This window comes from Pleurodeles waltl, chromosome 10, assembly GCF_031143425.1.
Source record: "Pleurodeles waltl isolate 20211129_DDA chromosome 10, aPleWal1.hap1.20221129, whole genome shotgun sequence".
NCBI classification, from domain to species: domain Eukaryota; kingdom Metazoa; phylum Chordata; class Amphibia; order Caudata; family Salamandridae; genus Pleurodeles; species Pleurodeles waltl.
In genome coordinates this window covers 728,694,054-728,716,916 of record NC_090449.1, presented here as the reverse complement: position 1 = coordinate 728,716,916, position 22,863 = coordinate 728,694,054, and the positions used below count along the sequence as shown (strand labels likewise).

General features: G+C 43.7%; 1 protein-coding gene across 6 annotated transcripts in view; it reads right to left on the bottom strand.

The window, feature by feature from the left end:
• Positions 1–22,863, bottom strand: part of ARHGAP12 (Rho GTPase activating protein 12) — a 455,441-nt gene that overhangs the window by 286,720 nt on the left and 145,858 nt on the right. For all 6 annotated transcript variants that reach the window (XM_069211253.1, XM_069211258.1, XM_069211254.1 and 3 more), the window contains exon 3: positions 19,433–19,696. In XM_069211253.1, the coding sequence (XP_069067354.1) occupies positions 19,433–19,696 (264 nt within the window). The remainder of the gene's footprint in view (positions 1–19,432; positions 19,697–22,863) is intronic.

The following is a 22,863-nucleotide window of genomic DNA, read 5'->3' as shown; positions in this document are numbered from 1 at the left end:
ATTGGCATATTGGTCGATGAGTCAAAGACCAGAAAGAATTCTTATAATTTTGTTCTGTGTGCTGTCTTTGTCCCGCTTGTTCTGTTATTCTTGGTATTCCGATTTTCCTTTAAAGGATATGCTAAAGCAGGGGATTCTAGTTCTGAGAGTTGAGACAGCCCTGATTGTTATTTCTGAAATACACATATCTCTATTAGCTCGTAAATTGTTAGATCAGAGAATTTCAGACGTTGGGACAAATTATAAGTATTACCATTGAGACTAGGCAACCCTGGCTGAGCAGATTTTTGGAGCATTAATTCAGTACGCAGGGGAGATTGCAACGTTTGTTTATTCTGATTTCGATATTAAGACGACTAGACCACTTCTAAAGACATTGTTTGAAGTGCCAATGAGGCCTTATTGTAAAATTGGGAATTTATGGCAGGTTTAGCCAAGAAACTTGACAGAGCGAGAAGTTTTGAGATTAGTAAACACAAATTAAATGAAAGCTAAAGAATTACGGTGAAAAAAATAAGATGTTCTGAACTTTCAGTAGGGTAAGAATTGATAGGAATTATTACCACACATGCTGCAGAAGCAACAGTAATATTGCCTGGCATTTCAGAGGAGAGGTCATTGGAGTAACTGTGGAGGAGGTAGAACCTTCTTTAGTTCTTGCTTTAATGTCCTTGCATCCTGCTGAAAATACTAGAGGAGGGGAGTGTGAAAAAGAAAAAATGTGATGTGTGGCCCATTCCACAGGGCTACCTGTATAAATTTGAAAACAATTGTTTCAGGTCTTAAAACATGTTTGAGCGGTAAGATTGTACTGTCAGAGCCAAAAGTCAAAATAAAAAACTAAAATAAAAAAAACAGGAAATTCATAGGCACCAAGAACAAAATGTGAAGTGTAAGAAAATTATAAGAATACAAAACCTTAGACTTCCTTCCATTGCTTAAAGAGTAAACATCATTCATTTCCTTTACAAGTAAATGCAACACAGGCTGAAAACGATAAAACAAAAAGAAGAAGAGTAGGCCAGACAGTAGAAGTTCTCATATATTTGGGTACTGGTCCAGTCTCATTATTATTCTCATTCTGTCCGAAGGAATCCGCTTGCTAGACTCACACAGCCTGGAACAAGCCACCTGCTTCCAGAGGGTTTGAAAATCTCCGCTGTATGCTAGGGATCGTCCCCAGCTATCTAAACAACAAACCCCAAATGGTGAGCCGCTGCAACTTCAGAAGGGCTGATAGGAGCAGAAGACTAAAGCTGTATTGGCGGGCAGGCAGGCAGCAAAAGTGCTCTAATCTCAGGCATTTTCACAAATACAATACAGAACTATCGCTTGTGAACAGCTGCAAGGCTCAAACTAGTGAATCACTACTGTTGCGGTAATAGCATAGCAAGTATGTGGACTAATAGTTGCACTGGGACACAATGATGTCCACAACCCAAGGGAAATATGGAAACAAAAAGTTCCTGTGCCAAGGGCCCAACATCATAAGGTGAAGCCCGAAACCAAATAATTTAAGAAGGGCCCAACCAAGCCTCTGCAAACACTTACTCTGACCAAGCAGCACCCCACAATAGTAGGCAATAGCAAAACAGCTTGTGGCAGAAGCTTCCTGGACAAGATCTCCTGTGTGCAAAGCGGATTCTTGCCTCAGATGTCTTACCCTGCTCCTGGAAAGCCCTGCAGGTTGCAAGCTCATAACCAGACTGCAGGTGGGCCTTTACTTCTTTGCAAATTAACATTTCCCTTTTGAGCTCATGCCCAATGTATCAACACATCACCTACCTAACAGAGTTGTGTTTCTGCAGTCAACACAACAACCCATAGAGCAAGGAAGCTTAAAGCATTATGTTTACAGGGCGATTACAGAACGGTATTAAAAAAGGGTAGTTTACAAAAATGTGTGCTTCAATTTGCCCACAATAGGTACTGATTTTTGCTAATAATCATACCATTTTTGATTCAACTTTTTTCTTCCCCAAATTGAGCCTGTCCTGCTGATGGTCACACCATGCACTAGATGCAAGAAGGTTGTTTAGTTTTCATCTTTAAAAAACACATGAAAGATATTCATAAAGGGGAACAAGTTAAATATGATCTTATTAGAATGTTCCTAACTGCTACCAAGTAAGCATTAGTCCTTCCTGACAAAACACAAGGCTCAAGAGGGAGAAAAGCTTATCTATGACAATGTTAAGGAGTGGCCAAACTGTAGGTACACGTGAGGCAGTTACATGGAAAGCCATTAACAACTTTACTAGACTAGCTGATCTGTTTGACCAATGGTTTCAGTTTTAATTTGAGTAATTTATTTCCAGTAACATTGCCACTTATTAGTAAGAACTTCACAATCTCTTGAATTCAGTGTTTATGACCATTAGTGAAGATCTCATGATGGAGAAGAACGAGTTACATACCTTCGGTAACGACTTTTCTGGTGGATACATTAGCTACCTGTGGATTCCTCACCTATTGAATATCCCCATTGCGCCAGCATTAGACGGAAATCTTTTTCCTAGCTTCTGCGCGTCGATGAGGACGTCGCAATTGCCCACGCGACGGCATCTGACGTCATACAGGCAATAAAAGGTCCTCGCCGACGTCAGTACCAACATTTTTTACGTGCCTGAGAATAATAGGCCATTGAGATAAATAATCAAATAGCAATATTTAATGACATTCAAGATAATACATCACTTCAAGAACTTAAAAAAAAAAATAAAGTACACAAATATATATATATATATATATATATATATATATATATATATATATATATATATATATATATATATATAAAATACACAAACAGTATATGTACAAGTCCTCAAAACCAAGAGGAGCACACCCAACAACAACTTGGTTTGACCAGACAGGCAACGGGGAGGCGGGTGGGACCGTGAGGATTCCACAGGTAGCTAATGTATCCACCAGAAAAGTCGTTACCGAAGGTAAGTAACTCGTTCTTCTGATGGATACAACTACCTGTGGATTCCTCACCTATTGAAGAGTCCCAAAGCAGTACCGCACTCGGTGGTGGGTGCCTGAATGGTCAAACCAAGAAATACTGCAGCACTGACTGTGCAAAATGGCCATCCCTCCTAACCTCAGAATCCAAGCAGTAACGCTTCGCAAAAGTGTGGAGGGATGACCAAGTCGCGGCCTTGCAGATGTCGACCACAGGAACACCCCTAGCCAAGGCCGAAGAGGCCAACTTAGCTCTGGTGGAATGAGCTCTTATACCATCAGGGGGTTCCTTCTTTGCTAAAGAGTAACACATTTTAATGCAAAGAATGATCCACCTGGAGAGTGTTCTCTTGTGGACTGCCTTTCCTCTTCTCTTTCCCACGTACCCGATGAAGAGCTGATCCTCCAGCCTGAAATCCTTCGTTCTGTCCTCAAAATCTTAGCGCTCTCCTTGGGTCTAAGCGGTGTAGTCTCTCTTCTTCTTTTGAAGGATGAGGCGGAGGATAAAACGTGGAAAGAGTAATCGTTTGGGCCATATGAAAGGGTGAAACAACCTTTGGTAGGAAAGCAGCCTTGGTCCTCAACACCACCTTATCCCCATAAAAAGATGTGTAAGGGGGTTTTACAGATAGAGCCTGCAGCTCACTCACTCTTCTTGCGGAAGTAATTTCTACCAGGAAAACCGTCTTTAGGACTAATAACCTTAAGGGGCAAGAATGCATAGGCTCAAACAAGGAACCCATAAGAAAAGTCAGAACCAGGTTTAAATCCCACTGTGGCATAATGAAAGGAGTGGGAGGAAATTTGTTAATAAGACCCTTTAAAAATCTAAGAACTATTGGAAATTTGAATAGAGAAGGTTGGTCTGGAAGACATAGAAAGGCTGACAGGGCAGATAAGTATCCTTTAACCGTAGCCACTGCACAATCCCTCTGTGCCAGAGTCAATGCAAAAGACAAGATATCTGATAAGTGAGCACTTAAGGGATCAATTTGCCTCTCTCCACACCAAATCACAAATTTAGCCCACCTATTAGCGTAGATAGATTTAGTGGAGTGTCGCCTGGCCGATAAGATAACATCCACTACATCAGGCGGGAGAGAAAAGGAACTCAGGTTGCCCCGTTCAATCTCCAGGCATGAAGGTGCAGGCTCTGGAGGTGGGGGTGTAAAACCTGCCCCTGAGATTGCGAGAGGAGGTCTGCCCTGAGAGGGAGACGGAGCGGAGGGCACAGTGAGAGTTGGAGAAGGTCCAAGTACCAAACCCTCCTTGGCCAATCCGGAGTTATTAAGATGACTTGGGCCTGGTCTTGACGAATTTTCCTCAGAACTCGAGGAATTAAGGGTATGGGGGAAACACGTAAAGCAACTGGTCGCACCAGGTCATCTGAAACGCGCCCCCCAACGCTCCTTGTACCGGATACTGGAGGCTGCAGAATAACGGGCAGTGCGAATTCTCCCAGGTGGCAAACAGATCTATCCGAGGAAACCCCCACATCTGGAAGATTAGACAGACTTGGTCCGGATGGAGACGCCACTCGTGATCGGTCGAGAAATGGCGACTGAGAGAATCCGCACACACGTTCAAGACTCCAGCCAGATGATTTGCTACCTAACAAATCTGATGGTCCATTGCCCAGGACTAAAGCCGTAGAGCTTCTCTGCAGAGAAGGTACGACCCTACTCCTCCCTGCTTGTTTATATACCACATCGCGGTAGTATTGTCCGTCAGGACCTGAACCGACTGACCGCGAAGGGAAGGGAGGAAGGCCTTGAGTGCAAGACGTATCGCCTGCAACTCCAACAGATTTATATGAAACATCTGTTCCACTGGAGACCAAAGACCTTTGATCTCCAGGTCCCCCAGATGAGCTCCCCACCCTAGAGTGGAAGCATCCATTATTACCGTGGTCACCAGCGGAGGTTGCGAGAACGGCATTCCTTGGGAAAGATTGCCGTCCGCAATCCACCATTTCAAATCCGCTGCAGCGTCCCCGGAGATCCTTACTGATCCTTCGAGATCCCCTTTGTGCTGAGACCACTGCTTCCGGAGGCACCACTGAAGAGCCCTCATGTGCCAGCGAGCATGAGTGACCAACAGAATGCAAGAAGCAAACAGACCGAGCAGACGTAGGACCTTGAGGACCGGAATGACCGCCCCACTTTGAAACATTGGAACCAACACCTGAATGTCTTGAATCCGCTGAGGCGGAGGAAAGGCGCGACTCAATGTTGTATCCAGTACTGCCCCTATGAACAGGAGGCGCTGAGAGGGCTCTAGGTGAGATTTGGGTACATTCACTGAAAAACCCAGGTCGAACAACAACTGGGTTGTCGACTGAAGGTGATGCAGCACGAGCTCCGGAGACTAGGCTTTGATCAACCAGTCGTCCAGATAAGGAAAAACTGCTATCCCCTTCCTTATGAGCTCCGCCGCAACCACGACATCACCTTTGTGAAGACTCTGGGTGCGGCAGTAAGACCAAATGGGAGGACCGCAAACTGATAGTGCTGCGACCCCACCACAAACCGGAGATACCTCCTGTGCGACTTGAGTATTGGGATATGAAAGTAAGCATCCTGCAAGTCGACAGACACCATCCAATCTCCATCGTTCAGCGCCAAAAGCACCCGAGCTAGGGTCAGCATCTTGAACTTCTCCTGTTTGAGGAACCAATTCAAGATCCTCAGGTCCAGGATTGGCCTCAATCGACCATCCTTCTTGGGGATCAGGAAGTATCTGGAGTAACAACCCTGACCCCTTTCCTGCTCTGGAACCAACTCCACCGCACCCTTTGAAAGTAGGACTTGAACCTCCTGTTCTAGTAACAGGAGGTGTTCTTCTGAACAGTAGGAGGGACGGGGCGGGATGGGGGGCGGAAACTCCCGAAAGGGTAGGGCATAGCCTTTCCCCACAATGCTGGTAACCCAGGAGTCCGATGTTATGACCTCCCACTTGTGGAGAAAATTCAGTAACCTCCACCCTATAGGAGTGGAGTGAGAAGGAATTGGCGGAAGCCTAAGGCTGCTTCCCATGATGCACCCCCCCCCCCCCCCCCCCAGTGGAAGAGGAAGAGGCAGAGTGCTGCTGAGTGGCTCCCCTGGTGCGGACCCTACCCCTCCCTCTGAAAGATCTCTAGGAGAGAGCAGAGGTGGGCTGCTGGAATTTTCCTCGAAAGGAGGAGGAACCACCACGACCAAATCCTCGAAACCTCCTAAAAAATCTGGATGAAGAAGAGGATTGCAAGCCCAACGACTTGGCAGTGGCTCGACTCTCCTTGAACCTTTCTAAAGCCGAATCCGCCTTGGCGCCGAAAAGCTTGTCACCATCAAAAGGAAGGTCCAAGAGGGTTGATTGTACATCAGAGGAAAAACCAGAGCTACGAAGCCAGGCCTACCTCCTCGTAGCCACAGCAGTACCCATAGCTCTAGCAACAGAGTCAGATGTATCCAACCCAGATTGAATAACCTGGGTTGCTGCTGATTGAGCATCAGAAGCCAGGCTCAATAATTCTTGAGGAACCTCAGTGTGCGTTGACTTAATCTCGTCCATCAGGGCGTAAATGTATCTCCCTAAGATGCACGTAGCATTGGTGGATTTCAAAGCCATGCTACATGACGAGAAAACCTTCTTTGATGACATGTCCATCTTTTTAGAGTCTCTATCCGAGGGCACAGCTGGAAAGGATCCAGGAGCAGATCGAGCTGAGCAAGAAGCCTGAACCACTAGGCTTTCAGGAGTTGGATGCCTGGAAAGAAAGCCTGTGTCAGCCAGTGCAACCCGATATCTCAGAGCCACAGATCTATTCACCGCCGGAGATGACACCGGCTTCTTCCAGACTTCCATAATGGGGTCCAGTAGAGCCTCACTAAAAGGCAAAAGTGGCTCTGCAGTTGTTGAGGCAGGGTGCAACACTTCTGTCAAGATGTTTGGCTTCGTCTCAGACACCGGCAAAGGGAGGTCCAAGAAGTCAGCCACCTTTCTAATAACTGAATGAAAAGTCGTTGCCTCCTCTGTGTACTCACTCCCCAGGTGATGACAAGTCCCATTCAGGAGAAGTGTCCAGACCACTAGCCGTGTCCAAGCCATGGAGACCTTCACGAGAGTCCTCAATCTCCCCTTCCTCCAATGCCTGTCTACGGTATTCTTGCTCTTCAAGGAGGCGAAGAGCAAGTCTCCTCAAATGCAGTCTCTCCTCTATCCTCGGCATCGACATGACGTCAGCAGATGTCAAAGCTTGACGCCGATCCTCGGATCCGTCAGACACCAGATCTAACGGCGCCATGGATTTCTTCAGCGCTGAATGTGGAGCAGGACAGACTGAAGACTGTTCCGGAGTCGGTGGAGGTCTAATTGGCGTCGCTGGCTGAGACACCGACGCCACAGGAGCCGAAGCCACAGCCACAGGCGCCGATACCGGCGTCGAGCCCACATTTCCCAAGGGAAGAAACGGCATAAAGGGTGCCGGTCGAAGTGGAGCCGGAGCACCCATGTTGAAGGCCAAAGGGCCTGACGGACCAGCCGGTCCACCACCTGGAGCCATCTGTTGGAAGATGGAGAACATTGCATTCAAGAATGCGGTACTATCGGCTCCAGGGGCCGGGAAAGCCGGGTACTGAGGTGCCTGGTTCGAAGGCGACATCGAAGCCGGTCCCGATGTCTGCATGGACGGAGAAAACACCTGAGGCTGTGGAACCTCGAACACCGAAGGAGGATTAACTGGTTACATTGGTGAAGTCGGAGATGGTAACGGCGTCGGCGGCTGGAGAGAGACAGTGGGACTAACTTCCCAAGTCTTTCGACGTTGAGTCGATGGTGACCTCGATCGAGACCTCTCCTTACTCGACCGGCGTCGAGATTCGATGACGCCGGGAGTCCAGATGACGCTGATGCCTCCGCACTCTCGGCAGCGCTTGAATCCTGACTTTCTTTGCAACATTGTAATGTCTCAAAGCAAAAAATAGCCAAAAAACACTGTAACTACGTCGAGCAGCAACAGTAGCTCCCTCAAAGATGACCGTTTCGAATGGCACGGAAAAAAAGGGAGCTGACGTCGGCGAGGACCTCTTATTGCCTGTATGAAATCAGACGGCGTTGCATGGGCAATTGTGACGTCCTCGTCGACGTGCAGAAGCTAGGAAGAAGATTTCAGTTGAATGCTGGCGCAATGGGGGTATTCAATAGGTGAGGAATCCACATGTAGTTGTATCCATCAGAAGGAACGGTTACTTAATTGTAACCCTAATCTTTCTTCATGTTCACTTAGGAAGAAAAAAAAAAGCTCACTTACCTCCTCGCAGGTGGCAATGCGGGATCTCTTTAACAAAAGGAGCAGAGGCCAATTGCCAGTACTGTACATTGCAGTACACATGGAATATAGTGATGGTTGGTTGGCCCAAAACACAAGATAAACAGACCAATTAACTGAGCTGCAGCCTATAATGACTTTTCATTGTGTATTAACCATGGTCAAATCTAATTAAAGATGAGCACAACAGAAACATACGTATTTTTAAAATATGCCTAAGATGATGATTGTAGGAACTATGGTTATTTGAACAACTCTGAATTTGGGACCACCCATAATACATGATTTGGAGGGCATAGTGGAAAATTAGTTAATTCTTGCACAATGACTTACAACTGGACGTCAAAAACGAGGAGATATTAATTTGCTAATAACACATCACCTACTTTTCTGTGTTCCCACCACTCTATGAAAAACAGTACCCCACTTGAGTGAGTGGGTCCATAAGCCGAGACAGAGAACACCCAAAACACTTTTAAAATACTTTTTTTTTTTTTTTTTTAAATATAGGTGGCTTGAAATAGTTGAAAAGTTAGAGAAATCTGGCATGCTAGTCTGTATCAAACCAGAGTTCTTAGACAATCAGGGGACCCAAATGCAAGAATAGAAATACATTTCATTAGATGACGGAGCTTTTTCTCCAGTCACCCGTTTCAAATCAGGAGACCTAAAGGCTCTATTTGGATAGCTGGAACTCTGAAAAATATGGAGGGGCAGAAAACGTTCTGGAGGAGGGAAGAGGAGGAGGAAGGGAAGAAGACGTGGCGTGGAGGAGGAGGGGCGAAAGACATTCAGGAGGTGGAGGAGTAGGGGCAGAAGACATTCTGGATGTTTTGGTGGTGTGAGAGGAGGAGTAGGGACAGAAGACGTTTCAGAGGTGCTGATGCTGGTGGAGGAGCAGGAGATGTTCCAGAGGAGGAGGGGCAAGAGTAATTCCAGAGGTGGTAATGGTTGTATAGGAGGAGCAGAAGACATTCCAAAGGGGGTAGTGGTGGTGGAGGAGTAGGAGCAGAAGACATTCCAGAGGTGGTGGTGGTGGAGAGAAGGAAGGAGGACGAGGAAGATGGAAGAAGTTGGAGGAAGATGAAGAAAAAGGAAGGGAGAAGGAAGGAAGAAGAAAGGAGGAGGAGGAAGGAAGAGGAAGAAAAAGGAAAAAAGGAGAAGGAGAAGAAGAAAAAGGAAAAAAGGAGAAGGAGAAGAATCAAACAAAAAATAAAAACAGGCTTTGGTCATGGATCATCACTGCCAGTGAGAAGCTTGCTCTCTTTCTTCAGGCCTTCACATATTTGTACTATGGAGAAACATTTTATTTGAGAGTTGTGTTTTTCCACCACTGGACTGACATGTCTAATTATTGTTTTTAACATTTCAATCTTCAACTAAAGGTTTTCTTTTTATATGCATACATTTTGGTAGATTCTGGAGCCCAAGTAAGATGGTGTTCTCTTGAGGTCTACCAGGACACATCCACCACGAACAACATCTATGGTCAAACATGGGCTAAGGAAGACAAATGAGGCCGTCAGACAGAGGAGATAACCTGAGTCACAGCTGGACATAATTGATACACTGTTGCTTAGGCTGGAAGGAGCTGGAGGACCGCAATAGGTAAAGGGATTGCAGCCCTCAAGGTTTTGGAGCACCAGGAACAAGTTACACAATTATCCTATCCCCCCCAACATATAAAGCAGCTACTGGTAGAAAGAATGCAAAAATTACTTAATACAATAACAAGCTACAGGAATGAATAGTTTTATCATCTTTTATGTATGTTAGTTAAGCATAAACATCTAGCTGCTTATATCACACAAGCCAGAGAAATTAGAAGAATAGGCATACTTCCACTACTCCTTGCATCGGTTTGAAACTAAATGTAGAGCTAAATTAACGAAAAAAGGATGATGGGGTAATGCCCACTGCTTCCACAGGACTGCGGTGACAAGATTAGAAACAAGCTATAATCAGATGATATACACACACAGGTGCTGCAGGGAGGGAGGTATTCCAGCACATGGGGGTAAAGAGAACACCATGCACAGCTGACAGAAGAGATGAGATGATCGTGATTGCCCTGATTGTCTCCAGAACCTGTTCTCTGCTACCTTTCAAAAACAAACCTGAAGCATTGCCTTTTAACTGGCCCCCACTGATGTAAAAACCATGAAGACAGCTGCTTTTCACAGAATCAGTAACAGGCAGGCCTATCAAGCCATCTAAAATCTTGGGCAATATACAGCAAGACTCTGCGTTGAACATAATTCTCAAATACCTCACAGCACTTAAAACCTCGATATCCACAATTGAAGAAAACACATTGTCAGCAACAGAAGACAGCTAGTGAAAGTAGAGCAAATGAGTCTAGGAGCGTAATCACTAAAACATGCAAAATATACTCACTGAATTTGAAGAAAGGAATAGAAGAGACAATTTGCACTTCTCAGGTGTTCATGAGAAACTCGATAAGATGATAGGATCCCCTCCTTGAAATAACAGGTATTACATCCAGTCACACTTGGAAATTCAAAGGGCATACAGGGTCTGGTCGAGGAATGTAGGCAAAACTAATAGTATGAGGCAAATCAAATCTTGCTTCCTGTATGAAAGACTGCAAAGCGTACTGGCGCCTTTTTATATGGTGACCTAAAAATTCTCGTCTTCCAAGACTTGTCAAATTATACTACACAGAGAGGAAACGTTTGAGCCCTGCAACAGAAACTGAAAAAGCTGCAGATCTGCTATGGGCTCTTTGAATAAGCAACAATGATCATAATGCACAAACAATGGTCAATGGAGTTTTTGGACACGAACCGACTGGATCAGTTCTTGGATGCTATGGACAATGTAAGAATGGAAATGTCTCAGCAAGACTAGTGAGTACTTTAATGTACCACAGGCTCTCTCCAACCGAATACGGACAACTGAACAAGAAAGGTTTGAAGATGATACAAGGCATCAGGAAAGAAACATTTGAAACTGCAACACTATCCACTCTGACAGCCCTGTCTAGATCCCTGAGTAAGCCAATATAAAAGTTGTGCAGATCGTGAGAGACAACCCTGGAGGATATGGACGACAAATAGCCAATGACCAGGTTTGCATTACAATCGAGAAATGTTTGGGACAATATTTCCATAGTGCAAATTTGAGTGAATGGATGTACTTAAATTGCCTGTGACGGTTTTTAAAGATCTGTATGAAAGACATGTCCCCAAGACATTTACCTTATGTGGTTACTTTTCCCTGCATCTAAACAGGTACTAGATAACAGCCAGCTAACACCCAACCTTTTTTATATAACACACAGTTCTCCATACTGTTCAGGGTAACTAGTGTTTGTGACCTGGTTCATTAGGATAATAATTCACTGGTTCTTGTAAAAGGGATGGACCCACACTTGGTTCTTGAGTGGCTCAGCGGATTACATGTTACCCCAGATACACCACAAAATACCCACTGTTCCCATTTACAATAACTAGTTTGGTCCACGTTTAACACTGCATCTGATATAACTGGTAGTCACTTATACTTAGGGAGAAAATCCCTATAAAGGTGCCTCTTAAGCACTCCAATACACAAGACCTGAAGTCAAGTGAACAGCATCTCCACATAGGTGACTGATTCTACCCTGCATACCCAAATCTCAGGCACAGGTACAACCTTCCCGCAACCTGTACAAAGTAGGCTGTGGATTGTCAGGAGGGTCTTTAAATGCAATTTCTTCAATATCTGTCACTAGTTTCATTGAATGTTAATAGACTGATGCATTATGTAAAGCAGAAGAAAGTCATACCTCATTTGAAAACGGTAACCCAAGATAAAGCATTGATACAGGAGAGAAGAAAGTGCCAAGCTGCATAAGATCTGGCTCAGAAAAATCTATCAATACAGTAAAGGCACTTCTGCCAGATCTTACCCGATTAAAAAAGGGCACCCATTGCGAGTCAACTGGACCTAGAGATATGCTAATGGTCACTATGTTTTGAATGTTTGTATGTTTGTATGTTTGACTTAATGAAAAGTTCTGATATGAGGAGATTGGATCTTAGTGCAAGAAACATTTCTAGACAAATCAGATCGCCAGACAATAACCCCAGCTACAGATTGGCACCTACTCAAAGATTTAAAAAAATACTTTTCAGTAACTGACCAATAGGGTATTAAGCATCCATCTGAGAGACTACACCTCACAACCTTTGTGCATGGGATACATACTCGTATGGACTTCTACCCATCGTTGGTATTGTTGCCCAGGGTCATGCAACCCTCTATTAAACCATGCAGCATGTCTGACCATGACACACTCCATATTCGCACTTCCTTAGGGTTTCAAGAAAACACCCATGGGGTTCTGGAAGCTGAATATGCACCACTGTAAACTGCGGTCAGATAGACAATATCTGAAGGCTTTCCTACACACCTACCCAAGGGAAAGAGAAGGTACAGTAACCTTCCCACAAACTCTATGGGTGGCAAGGAAAGACACCTATAGAGGAAGAAATGAGGGATGCTCCTTTGAGCAAAAGTAGATTAAGACACCATCAGAGTCTAGTTGAAAGGAGTAGAACTGAGCTGAACAAATATAATACAGATCACTCCTGAACCACATTAAGGTGTCTTCTTAATGCAAAATACAAGCTGAAAGCTATATTAATGACCCAAACAGAAAAAGCTCTATTTCACCGGCACCAGAGCCACTATAAGAGAAAGTGGGGCACCCTTTTAGCCCTTCAGCTGTGACAGCAAAAAGCAAAACATATGATCCCAGCAATAATAAACAGGATTTCTTGTGGTTGCGCCCCCGTCTCTCCATTTATAGCAACATTTAGAGAACTGTACAACTCATTGTACACATATGAAAGCAGACACTCCCAGGCAAAAGAGCAGCCGCCCTTCGCAAAATGTACACACTCTCTTGAGCTACATCAATCACTGGGAGCTGAGATTACACGAGTAGAGCAGACAACTGACATTATGTCCACACGCAAAAACCCAAGATTAGACTGATTACTCTTGGGGCATCTTTACATAAGATATTTGCAGGCATTTCACACAGCACACAACCCATCCCTTAATTTAATACTGCAAAAACGTTTCTAGTCTAAAGCCAGATAAGGATCAGCTACAATGCAGGAATTACTGATTGATTTTATTGATTAATGTCGACATTAAGATTCACACCTGCAAGCAAATCGCTTAAAGCAAGCCCTACCGACTTTAATTTACCCAGGTCAGACAGGGTTTGTCCCACACCACTCCTCCCCAGCTCGCCTGAGGTCCCTAGTTCATCTGCTTTGGCAAATATGAAATAAGGACCAGAAGATAATCTCATTAGACGTGCAGAAAGCATTCAACAGGGTAAAGTGGGATGATTTGTTTAGAGAGCTGACGTGTGGGAATCGGAGATAGCTTTGTCTCTAATGTAAAGTGTTTATACCTCAAACCCTACAGCTGTAGTGATGTGTAACAGCTTTATACCCCTCTTATTGGATATAACGAGAACAGCAGCGATTCAGCACTGTGAAGAAATTAAAGGCATACTAACTCCTGGTGGGGGAGCACAAAGCACTTTTCTAAGAGGATGATTCCGTGGTGACGCTCTCAGACCTAAAGCACACAATCACTGTGCTCATACTTCAAAATTCTCTACCTTTTCCGGTTACTATGTCAATTGGGACAAGTGCAAGGCACTACCAAGGACACCAGTTACAACTGTGGTATCAATAGAACATTCCCAATGTAGATGAAGAGACCAATCTAAAATATACAGGGATCCATCTAAAGAGGGTGCGACACACTGTAATACTGGATAACAAATCTGTTAATTAACAAGAGCCAAAGCGATATAAGCAGGCAGTTTCTTAAATTTCTCCTTGCTGAAAAAAGTTCGAAAAATAAATATTATGCTGTGTATGAATTATGTCTTTGTTATGGTATTACTCTTCGTTCCCACAAACATTATAAAAACAATAACTAAATTGTCCAAAACTCTTGTGGCATGAAAGAAAACCTACACTTAAAGACTGTAAAAATGTTAATCTGAGACCTCATTATTCCATGGATGCGTGTGGTTTAGGTAATTTAAGGCTACCCTTTCAATTGGCCCAACTCTGGAAGCATTTACAAGCTACCCCTGATGCACTGGATTGGGTTGAAAAAAAAATGCTATACTAAGGAAACATGTCGACTAGAGATCGGTATATACTGAGGACTTCCTAAAGTATGAAAAGTCGAATTCTATTCTGCACTCAGTGGCGCGTGCATCACATAAAAGCACACAAGAGAGTAACAAGCATTTGTAATGCAATAGGTCTCACGTTTGCTGGAGTTCGAGCTACTGGCGTTGTAAATACATAACTGACTTCTCTTGCCCCATAAACTGGTCAACCCTACAGCATAATTTGGTCCTCTTTTCTACATTATTCCAGTGGCCCTGCATATAACTAAAGCACTTCTATTTACCTTCTTCCTTTAAAAATGGCCAATACATTTATCTGTCCCATCAGGGTACTGTCATATTGCCCGACTGACCAGTCCAAAGCTGCTCCTGCACCTTTACAGGTTATGTAGCCAAACATGACATTGGTTTGCCCCACATGTGGAACAGACGAGGCAATGCTCACTGACACGATATGGGACTATATGGGGATTAAATGGTGGCGACCAGGGGTCACAACAGGTTTGTCAGACTTGACAGTAACATAAAACCAGGACCACTGGAATTATGCGATTGTGCGGCCGTTGCAATTTTGCATAGTTACAGATTTGCTGCATTTGCCACAGAATCCATCATCTGCCGCATGATCTGCAGATATTAACAAAAGAAATTTGTTTCTAGCGCAAACAGTTTAAAAGTTACTAAAGGTGCAGCAACACGTGTTGCTGCGCAGTGAAAGACCCTTTGTAAAACTGGACTGGTCACCTTTTTGTTGCTTAATGCTATGTTTGGATATTAAAATAGTACTAACGGAGCACGACCAATGTTCTGGACAGCGTTATCAAGTGTAAAAATGTTGAAATAATAAAGTAATATTATTACAGAGTGCCACATTATGCCGCATAATTTGCCTTTTCCTACCACATATTTTACTATCTGCAGTTCTTTCGACAAGGCCTAAAGTCCTTGGTTAATCCTGTCAAACTCTGGGCCTTGGAGACCGCGAATCACGGCTAATGGACATGAGAGGGTACGAGACAGCTATTGTTAAACACGGCCAAAAGCGAGTGTGAGGGTCATCCGCTTGGTATGAGAGATCCCGGGGCTCTGCTACTGCTGAACATTGGGTGCGAGAGAGCGTGAGGCGTGCGGGCGCACACATATATATATACTCACTCACACTCACTCTCACACACTCTCACACACTCTCACACACTCTCACACACTCTCACACACTCTCACACACTCTCACACACTCTCACACACTCTCACACACACTCTCACACACTCTCACACACTCTCACACACTCTCACACACACTCTCACACACTCTCACACACTCTCACACACTCTCACACACTCTCACACACTCTCACACACTCTCACACACTCTCACACACTCTCACACACTCTCACACACTCTCACACACTCTCACACACTCTCACACTCACACACTCTCACACTCACACACTCTCACACACTCTCACACTCACACACTCTCACACACTCTCACACTCTCTCTCACACTCTCTCTCACACTCTCTCTCACACTCACACTCTCTCTCTCACACTCACACTCTCTCTCACACTCTCTCTCACTCTCTCTCTCACACTCTCTCTCACTCTCTCTCTCACTCTCTCTCTCACTCTCTCTCTCACTCTCTCTCTCACTCTCTCTCTCACTCTCTCTCTCACTCTCTCTCTCACTCTCTCTCTCACTCTCACTCTCTCACTCTCTCTCACTCTCTCTCACTCTCTCTCACTCTCTCTCACTCTCTCTCACCGGGCATGAGACCACGTGCAGTAAAATGACCTAGGGGCACATGACCTGACAGACACCGTGCACAAGAGCATGGAGCTCCACCTGTGTCTTACACAGGCACAAGAGAACACAAGACTCGGACCCTGTCAGACACGTAACGTGACATGGCACGATGCAGAGAGACTGGCAGACACCGGGCACTCATTAGGACCCACTATGGGCACCGTGCACGAGAAAGAATGGGACTTAACCACGGCCAAAGACCAGGCACAAGATTACGGCACACACTGTCAAACATCAAGCATATGAGAGAACTAAGGACAGCTCTATGAGACACAATGCACGAGAAAACAGGGACTCATTCTCTATCAGACATGAAGGAGAGTAAAGCTGCACACAGCTTGTGTCAGACATCCGGCATGTGTGAAGGCACTATGCAAGAGCTGGTTGTACACAGCCTCTGTGAGACACTGGCTACAGGAGAGATCGAGGCACAACCACCACTGTCAATCTGGAGAAATGAGGACCTTTAATCACAGCTGGTTTGGACACGGAGGTGAAAAAAGTGGGACACAGTCCCTGTCGGATGCCAGATATCAGGGGACTGAGGCATGCCCCCATAAATGACATACAACTAGACACTGGACATGACAAAGCCGGTTGTTCAGCCCCTGTCAGTGCTGGCATGAGAGTGAAAGGCACCATCACAAGCGTATCAGAAAGCATGGGGAGCAGATTCTGTCAGGCGTGGCACAACCCTGGTCAGACACTAGTGGATCACGAGTAGGACAAACGTAAAACATTTACCAATGACAAGTAATTTTTGAAAAGCAAGCCCACGAACGAGTGAAAGTGATGGGCGTGAGGCGGACGTGGTTAACAGCCCCCAATACTTACAACAGGTCAAAGAGCTTGCGTACTCAGCCTAAAAATAAACAATGGAATACACAGAGGGACCCAGCTAGCTATGGGGCAATAGGTAAATACAAATAGAACACATTCTGGCCAGATGAGGAATCCCAAAGGGCTCTTCAAAATAGACCATATAATAAGTCTACACAGACTTTATACATTCACTGAATTTCAATCAGATTTCAGTCTCCTTACGCAAAGTTTTGCAACTTTAGGTGCCACAGGCAGCGCATGAGAAAGGTTATGATCCTCTTCCCTGTTACCATCCAAAAATGCCAGATTCTAAAATAACAGATTCTAAAATATCTCACTAACTGGGCCCCACTTAAAGAGGCACTCTTCAGCATCTATAAAGTAATAACCAATCTCATACTCTTGACACCAATACTCGAGTAGCTGCTGGGCTCCTGGATTGGATTATGGATAAGACTAGCTTACCGTATGTAGTGAAATATGTGTTTTTGACCACTGACTGCGTTGCACTACTTTGCACCTGGATTAGTTGTTCAGTGTTCACCAATTGCAGACTACATTTTGTGTTCAGCTTAGCTGCCTATTGACTTTATAGTAGCATTAGACGTTGCCTTGTTAAATGTGTCTGTTTTTTTCCACATTGTAAACTGTGCGTGTTTTTGTATTCTTTCTCACTGAAGAGCTAGGACATATTGGCACCGATTCTTTGCCCTTTCTCTTTTTGCCTATGTTTCGGCATACTGCTCTAGAAACTCTTTAAAAATGTGTTATGGGGATAATAAAGCTCTACCCTTAGGTATAAAAGGACCAGGGACCATCAGCACGATAAGAATGTACCAGACTTCTGTTTTTTAGTGCAAGCAGGGAACGGTTTGGCCTTGAGAGAGACAATTTGTGAGATTGGCCAGTTTCAACCTGTTTCTTTCAGCTCTGACCTACATTAGCCATCATGTTTGAATATTTATTTTTTATGGGAGGGGTTTGTCCAGAAAGCCCTCTCCGGTTCTTTAAGATATAAAAAAGTGGTCCTGCTCAGTAGCGGTGGAATTTCCAAGACCTTGGTCAGGATTAGACGTCGAATGCCTGACATATCTGCCCCGTGAGGGTGGAGGTCTTTCTCGCAGTTGAACGGGGTCATCTTCTTGCTGGCATGAAAAAGATGAAGAGCTTGGCAGGCCCTACTGTGATGAATTTTTACTTTATTCTTTACTTTGCATAATCATAACTACATTTATTTGCTGTGTACATTGCAGTTGAAAATCATTTTGGTATACTTTCATTTCATATTGCTGTGACTATTTTTGAACGTGTGCTTTCAATCTGTTAACCTACTTTTTTAGGAACTTTGTGGTGAAATAATAATAAATGTCTTCTTTGAACTGGGAAGTGCATTCCAGAGATTTTCGTCAGCTCGGTCATTAGTGAAAGCACAACACCGTATTGCAGCCACATGATAAAAATCTATGAGAAGCCCGACTGAAGTTCTGGTTTTTCCGGTTTCTTCATAGGCAACATTCGTCTTGGAAGACAATGGAAGCAGCAAGCCTTTGTTGGAGATCCCCTTTGTAGTCTGCAACATAGTACTTATACTATGGGAATGTTCATCACTGACCAGATATTGACAAGATGTATGATGCATAATTACACCATCTTTAAAGCCCATCCGCTAAATCATACAGCAGTGTTCCTACACAATGCTTCCTCGTACACTGAAGTCATGCCACAAGGACTTAGATGGCTAGTGACTGGACTCACAACCGCCAAAATCTGCATATTAAGGTTGTGCAAGTCAGATAAAGGTCTGACGGCTGAGAATTGGCTACAGGAGATGTACTGCATGGCATCATATGAGTAGATTATCTACCAGCTAAATGATCAGAGTGGTAAGTTCAAGGAAGTTTGGGGAGACTTTCGGACAAATAGGAACACTGAGTGATAAACTCCTGCAGATTTTTTACGTACCATGCGGGAAAAGGAGGTTGGGTGAGAAAAGTTGGACATGTGGACTAAGGGGTGTTGACTTTGTTTTGTCTTTCTATTCTTTGCCCTTTCTCTTTTTCCCTATGTTTCAACATACCTGCTCTAGAACCTCTTTAAAAATTGGTTAAGGGGATAATAAAGCTCTTCCATTAGGTAAAAAAGGACCATGGACCACCTTAACGTATAAAGGGTTATAAAGGGCATATAATGGGAGATGGAAAACTGGGTAAGATGTAGGGTGCATAGACTGCATGTTAGATTTAAGCAGCTAAAGTGATCCTCCACTGTGGCACTACAATTCTGAAGTCAAGATGTATTAATTACAATAGAAATGGTTAACAGAAAACAAATGCATTCAATTTAAAAGACCAGTACCTCATTGTCGCCTGGGATCTGAGAATCTCCTTTGTACGCAACAGAATCACGGGTACATCGTGGCGGTTTCCAAGTTCTTTCCTGTGTTTTTCTGTTGTAGTAATACGCTCGCCCGGTATTATCTTTGTGCGTTTCCCATTCTCCGAATACTTGAACTGGCGAACCATTCGGCACAGGGGGGAGTGTGGACTGGGAAATTTTTAAGTCTTGTAAATTGGCATACACTGGTGAATCCGGTCGCTTAGGTGCTGGTGGAGTCGTAATCTACATGAAAACAGACAGAAATAAACTACATTAGTTGTTATGAAATCTGTGCAAATGCTATTTTTAGTGACACTACAAACAAAACAATATTGAAAATGAGCATAAACATTTAAAGTCAATGTCAGCTTATCTACAAAGGTCTGTGAATGTGCGAGACAGTAACATAAATATGAACATAAGCAAAGTGTGCTCTTAAAGTGGAGGGCTATATGTCAATTTCGCATTGCAAGCTCCCTGTGAGAGGATTTACAGTAATTACTTGGTCTGCTCGCCACCCCCAATATAAAATATTTGAAGATTCCATATATCAAACTTCAAGTTGTTAGCAATACAAATATGAATGGTAATCTTGTAGAAGAGTCAATTTGGTAAACGTAGGTTTTACTTCTGAAAGCATTGCAACAGGACTATTTGTAAAATGGGAACACAAATTAGTGGTAGTTCAGCAGCACTTTAAATGTTGTTTATGATATTTGTGCTTCTTTTTGCCTGATAAAGAGGTTAGGAACAACCAGAGCAAAAACGTAATTAAAAAAAAAAAAGTCAGTGTACCAACTAATCCAGTTGGACTCCTCCGCACATACACAATTTTAGAAAATACTGTTCATTAATGTATCTACTCGGCCCAAGGAAGGAATAGTATAAAGACAATGCACAGAAAGGTGAGTAACGGAACATTCAGCACAGAAAGCAAACAAGTGAAAAAATAGGCAACGTCAATGGCACTGAAAAAGGAATTGGCACCATTTCATGCAAGATGGGTTAATCATCTGAGTTATGGAATACTACAGAAAATAAGCTAGTCCTAGAAGCCATTTTCAGTCTCAAAGTAAAAATACTCCACTGACACTATGACTCTGGCCTATAGTTAAGTATAGCAGATCTAGCCCTTAAACAGATCAGTAAATCATATGTCCATAAAAAGGACTGTTAACCTAAAAGCCGGGAAAACAATGATAAGGGTGAAGGAGCTGGAAATGAATCTGTACACTCTGGTATCAACCTTTGATTTGGAGGGGGGAAGAAGTGAATAAGTGTTTCCCATAGTCAGACAGACCTCATAAGGGTCACACCGAGGAATATCTCACATTAAATGTTGCTCTATGATCTGTTCAAGACGAGAGGTGGTATTGAGGGCGATGGCAAAGACATATCTTGTAATAATGCCAACTTCTGCTCGCTGGAATAGGGAATGGTTTGTGTTACGTACATTTCGGTGTTACTTTTTTGGTTCTTCTTAAACAAAATATTTTGAAAAAACAAGGTATGCGCTGCTCAATCAACTGGGGACATGCAGATCTTTTAACATCAAGCCACGAGTCTGTCACTCCACAGGACTGGAAGAAGTCAGTAATGCATTTCTGAGACTGCTACATCACCCACATTTTTAACACAGTGGATGAAGAATGATTAGTAAATGTTGCAGCTAAGTCCTCACACGCATCCTCTCTTAAATGAAGGCTGGTAGATCTGGCTCAGTCCTGTGCAATCCTAGTTACTTCTTTAAACTGTTACGTCTATCATATTTTCTTACGATTTCTTAAAGAGACTTAAAGTAAAGGCATTCATAAGTTTTGCAATCTGTTAAGATTTTATATTTAAATAAATATTTTTTAAGATACCACGCAAGTTATTTTCCTTTATTTAAATACAGAGTTTAGACCTCCTACCTAGAAATCATATGAGTTATGCTGAGACCATAAACATTATGTTTTTATTTTCTGTATCTGAAAGGTACAAATACCACAATTTGTAGAAGTAACCTAAACTTGGAATGATGAAGGGATGGAATCCTACTGTCTACGTCTAAATTTAAAAATTTTTTTTTAAAAAATGCATATATCTTCTGGGACGTGGTCTGAGCCATGGAAGATGTCTGCTGTGCCGGAAACTCCAGGCCAGATCGAGAGACCTGCAACTCTTCCCTGTGGATTTAAGCCTTTCATAAATAATCAGAATGTCCGGGTTGCGTTCGTGAAGTGCCTTAGGGCTAATTTAGCTGAAAAGTGAGGCAGTGTTGGATTAGGAAAGTCTCAATCACAGTGTTACATGTGCACACGGTCTTCTTTCAAAATGGCACTCCACTAGGACTCGGCACACTGGACATTCGGAACCTGGAACAGTTTAAGGACACATTGCTAAGGAAGGTGAGAGCTTGAACTGCAGATCACGCACATACTCTACACTTGCAAACTCCTAATGTGCTGTTACAGCCCGATAACGTCACAAGATCATCTTTCCTATTTTGGCTTTGTTGAATATGCCCTTGCTGTGTCATCATCGGGCACCCATGACCCAAGCTGTTTTAAGCAAGAAAGTAGTAAATAAACAAGATAGATACACTCAAGGCAACTGGCTGCGGATTCTTCGAGGATAGGTCTTTTAAGCTGACCTTGTATAACTGTACATGGCCAAATCTCAGCCCAACATGGCCCAAAAATAGTCCAAATACATTTGCTTTTTAGCTCTGCTAAGCAAGGGTTAGAGTAAGATGGTTTATGATTTAACCCAGGTTGCACCACAAAACCTCCTCAGATTCTTCTAATTTCTCATGGCACTGCCAACTGAGGAGGCACGATGGAAGAAGGCATGCTCACTAGTCCGTAGTGTCCTGTAATGCGCAATTTAATTGGGGTGCACTTCAATTATCTCCATCGTACCTATATTACCTCTGTATTGTTACATAGTATAGATCCCACTAGGACGGGCAGATGTCATCGTTGTTCAGAATGTAAGGCTTCATTCCTGCAATGGGCATTGTACTACCCACTTGTTAGAGCATTCTGGGATACTGTGGTCCAGCGCCTGACAGACAGTTATAAAACTATCATGTTACGTGACCCAATGGTATGTCTGATGGGTGATATTAAACAGTACAAAGGCAGGAAGACGGTCGCAATTACATGGATGGGTCTAACAGGTCCTACTCTGAATGGCTAAGTGAGAGAAGTGCATGAACGGGTGGTGGCTGAGGAAGTCCCCCTCAGACGATGTAGGAGGGACGACTGAGTAGTGAAAGACCTGCAGATTTGAGAGGCATTACTGATAACGTTTAAGGGTGGTAAGGGAGGGGGACACAGGAAGAATGGACTGATGAAGAGGAATAAACAATTATTTCACTGAGAACGAGTTCTCTGCGGCACCAAGAGGAGAGAGCATAGGGATAC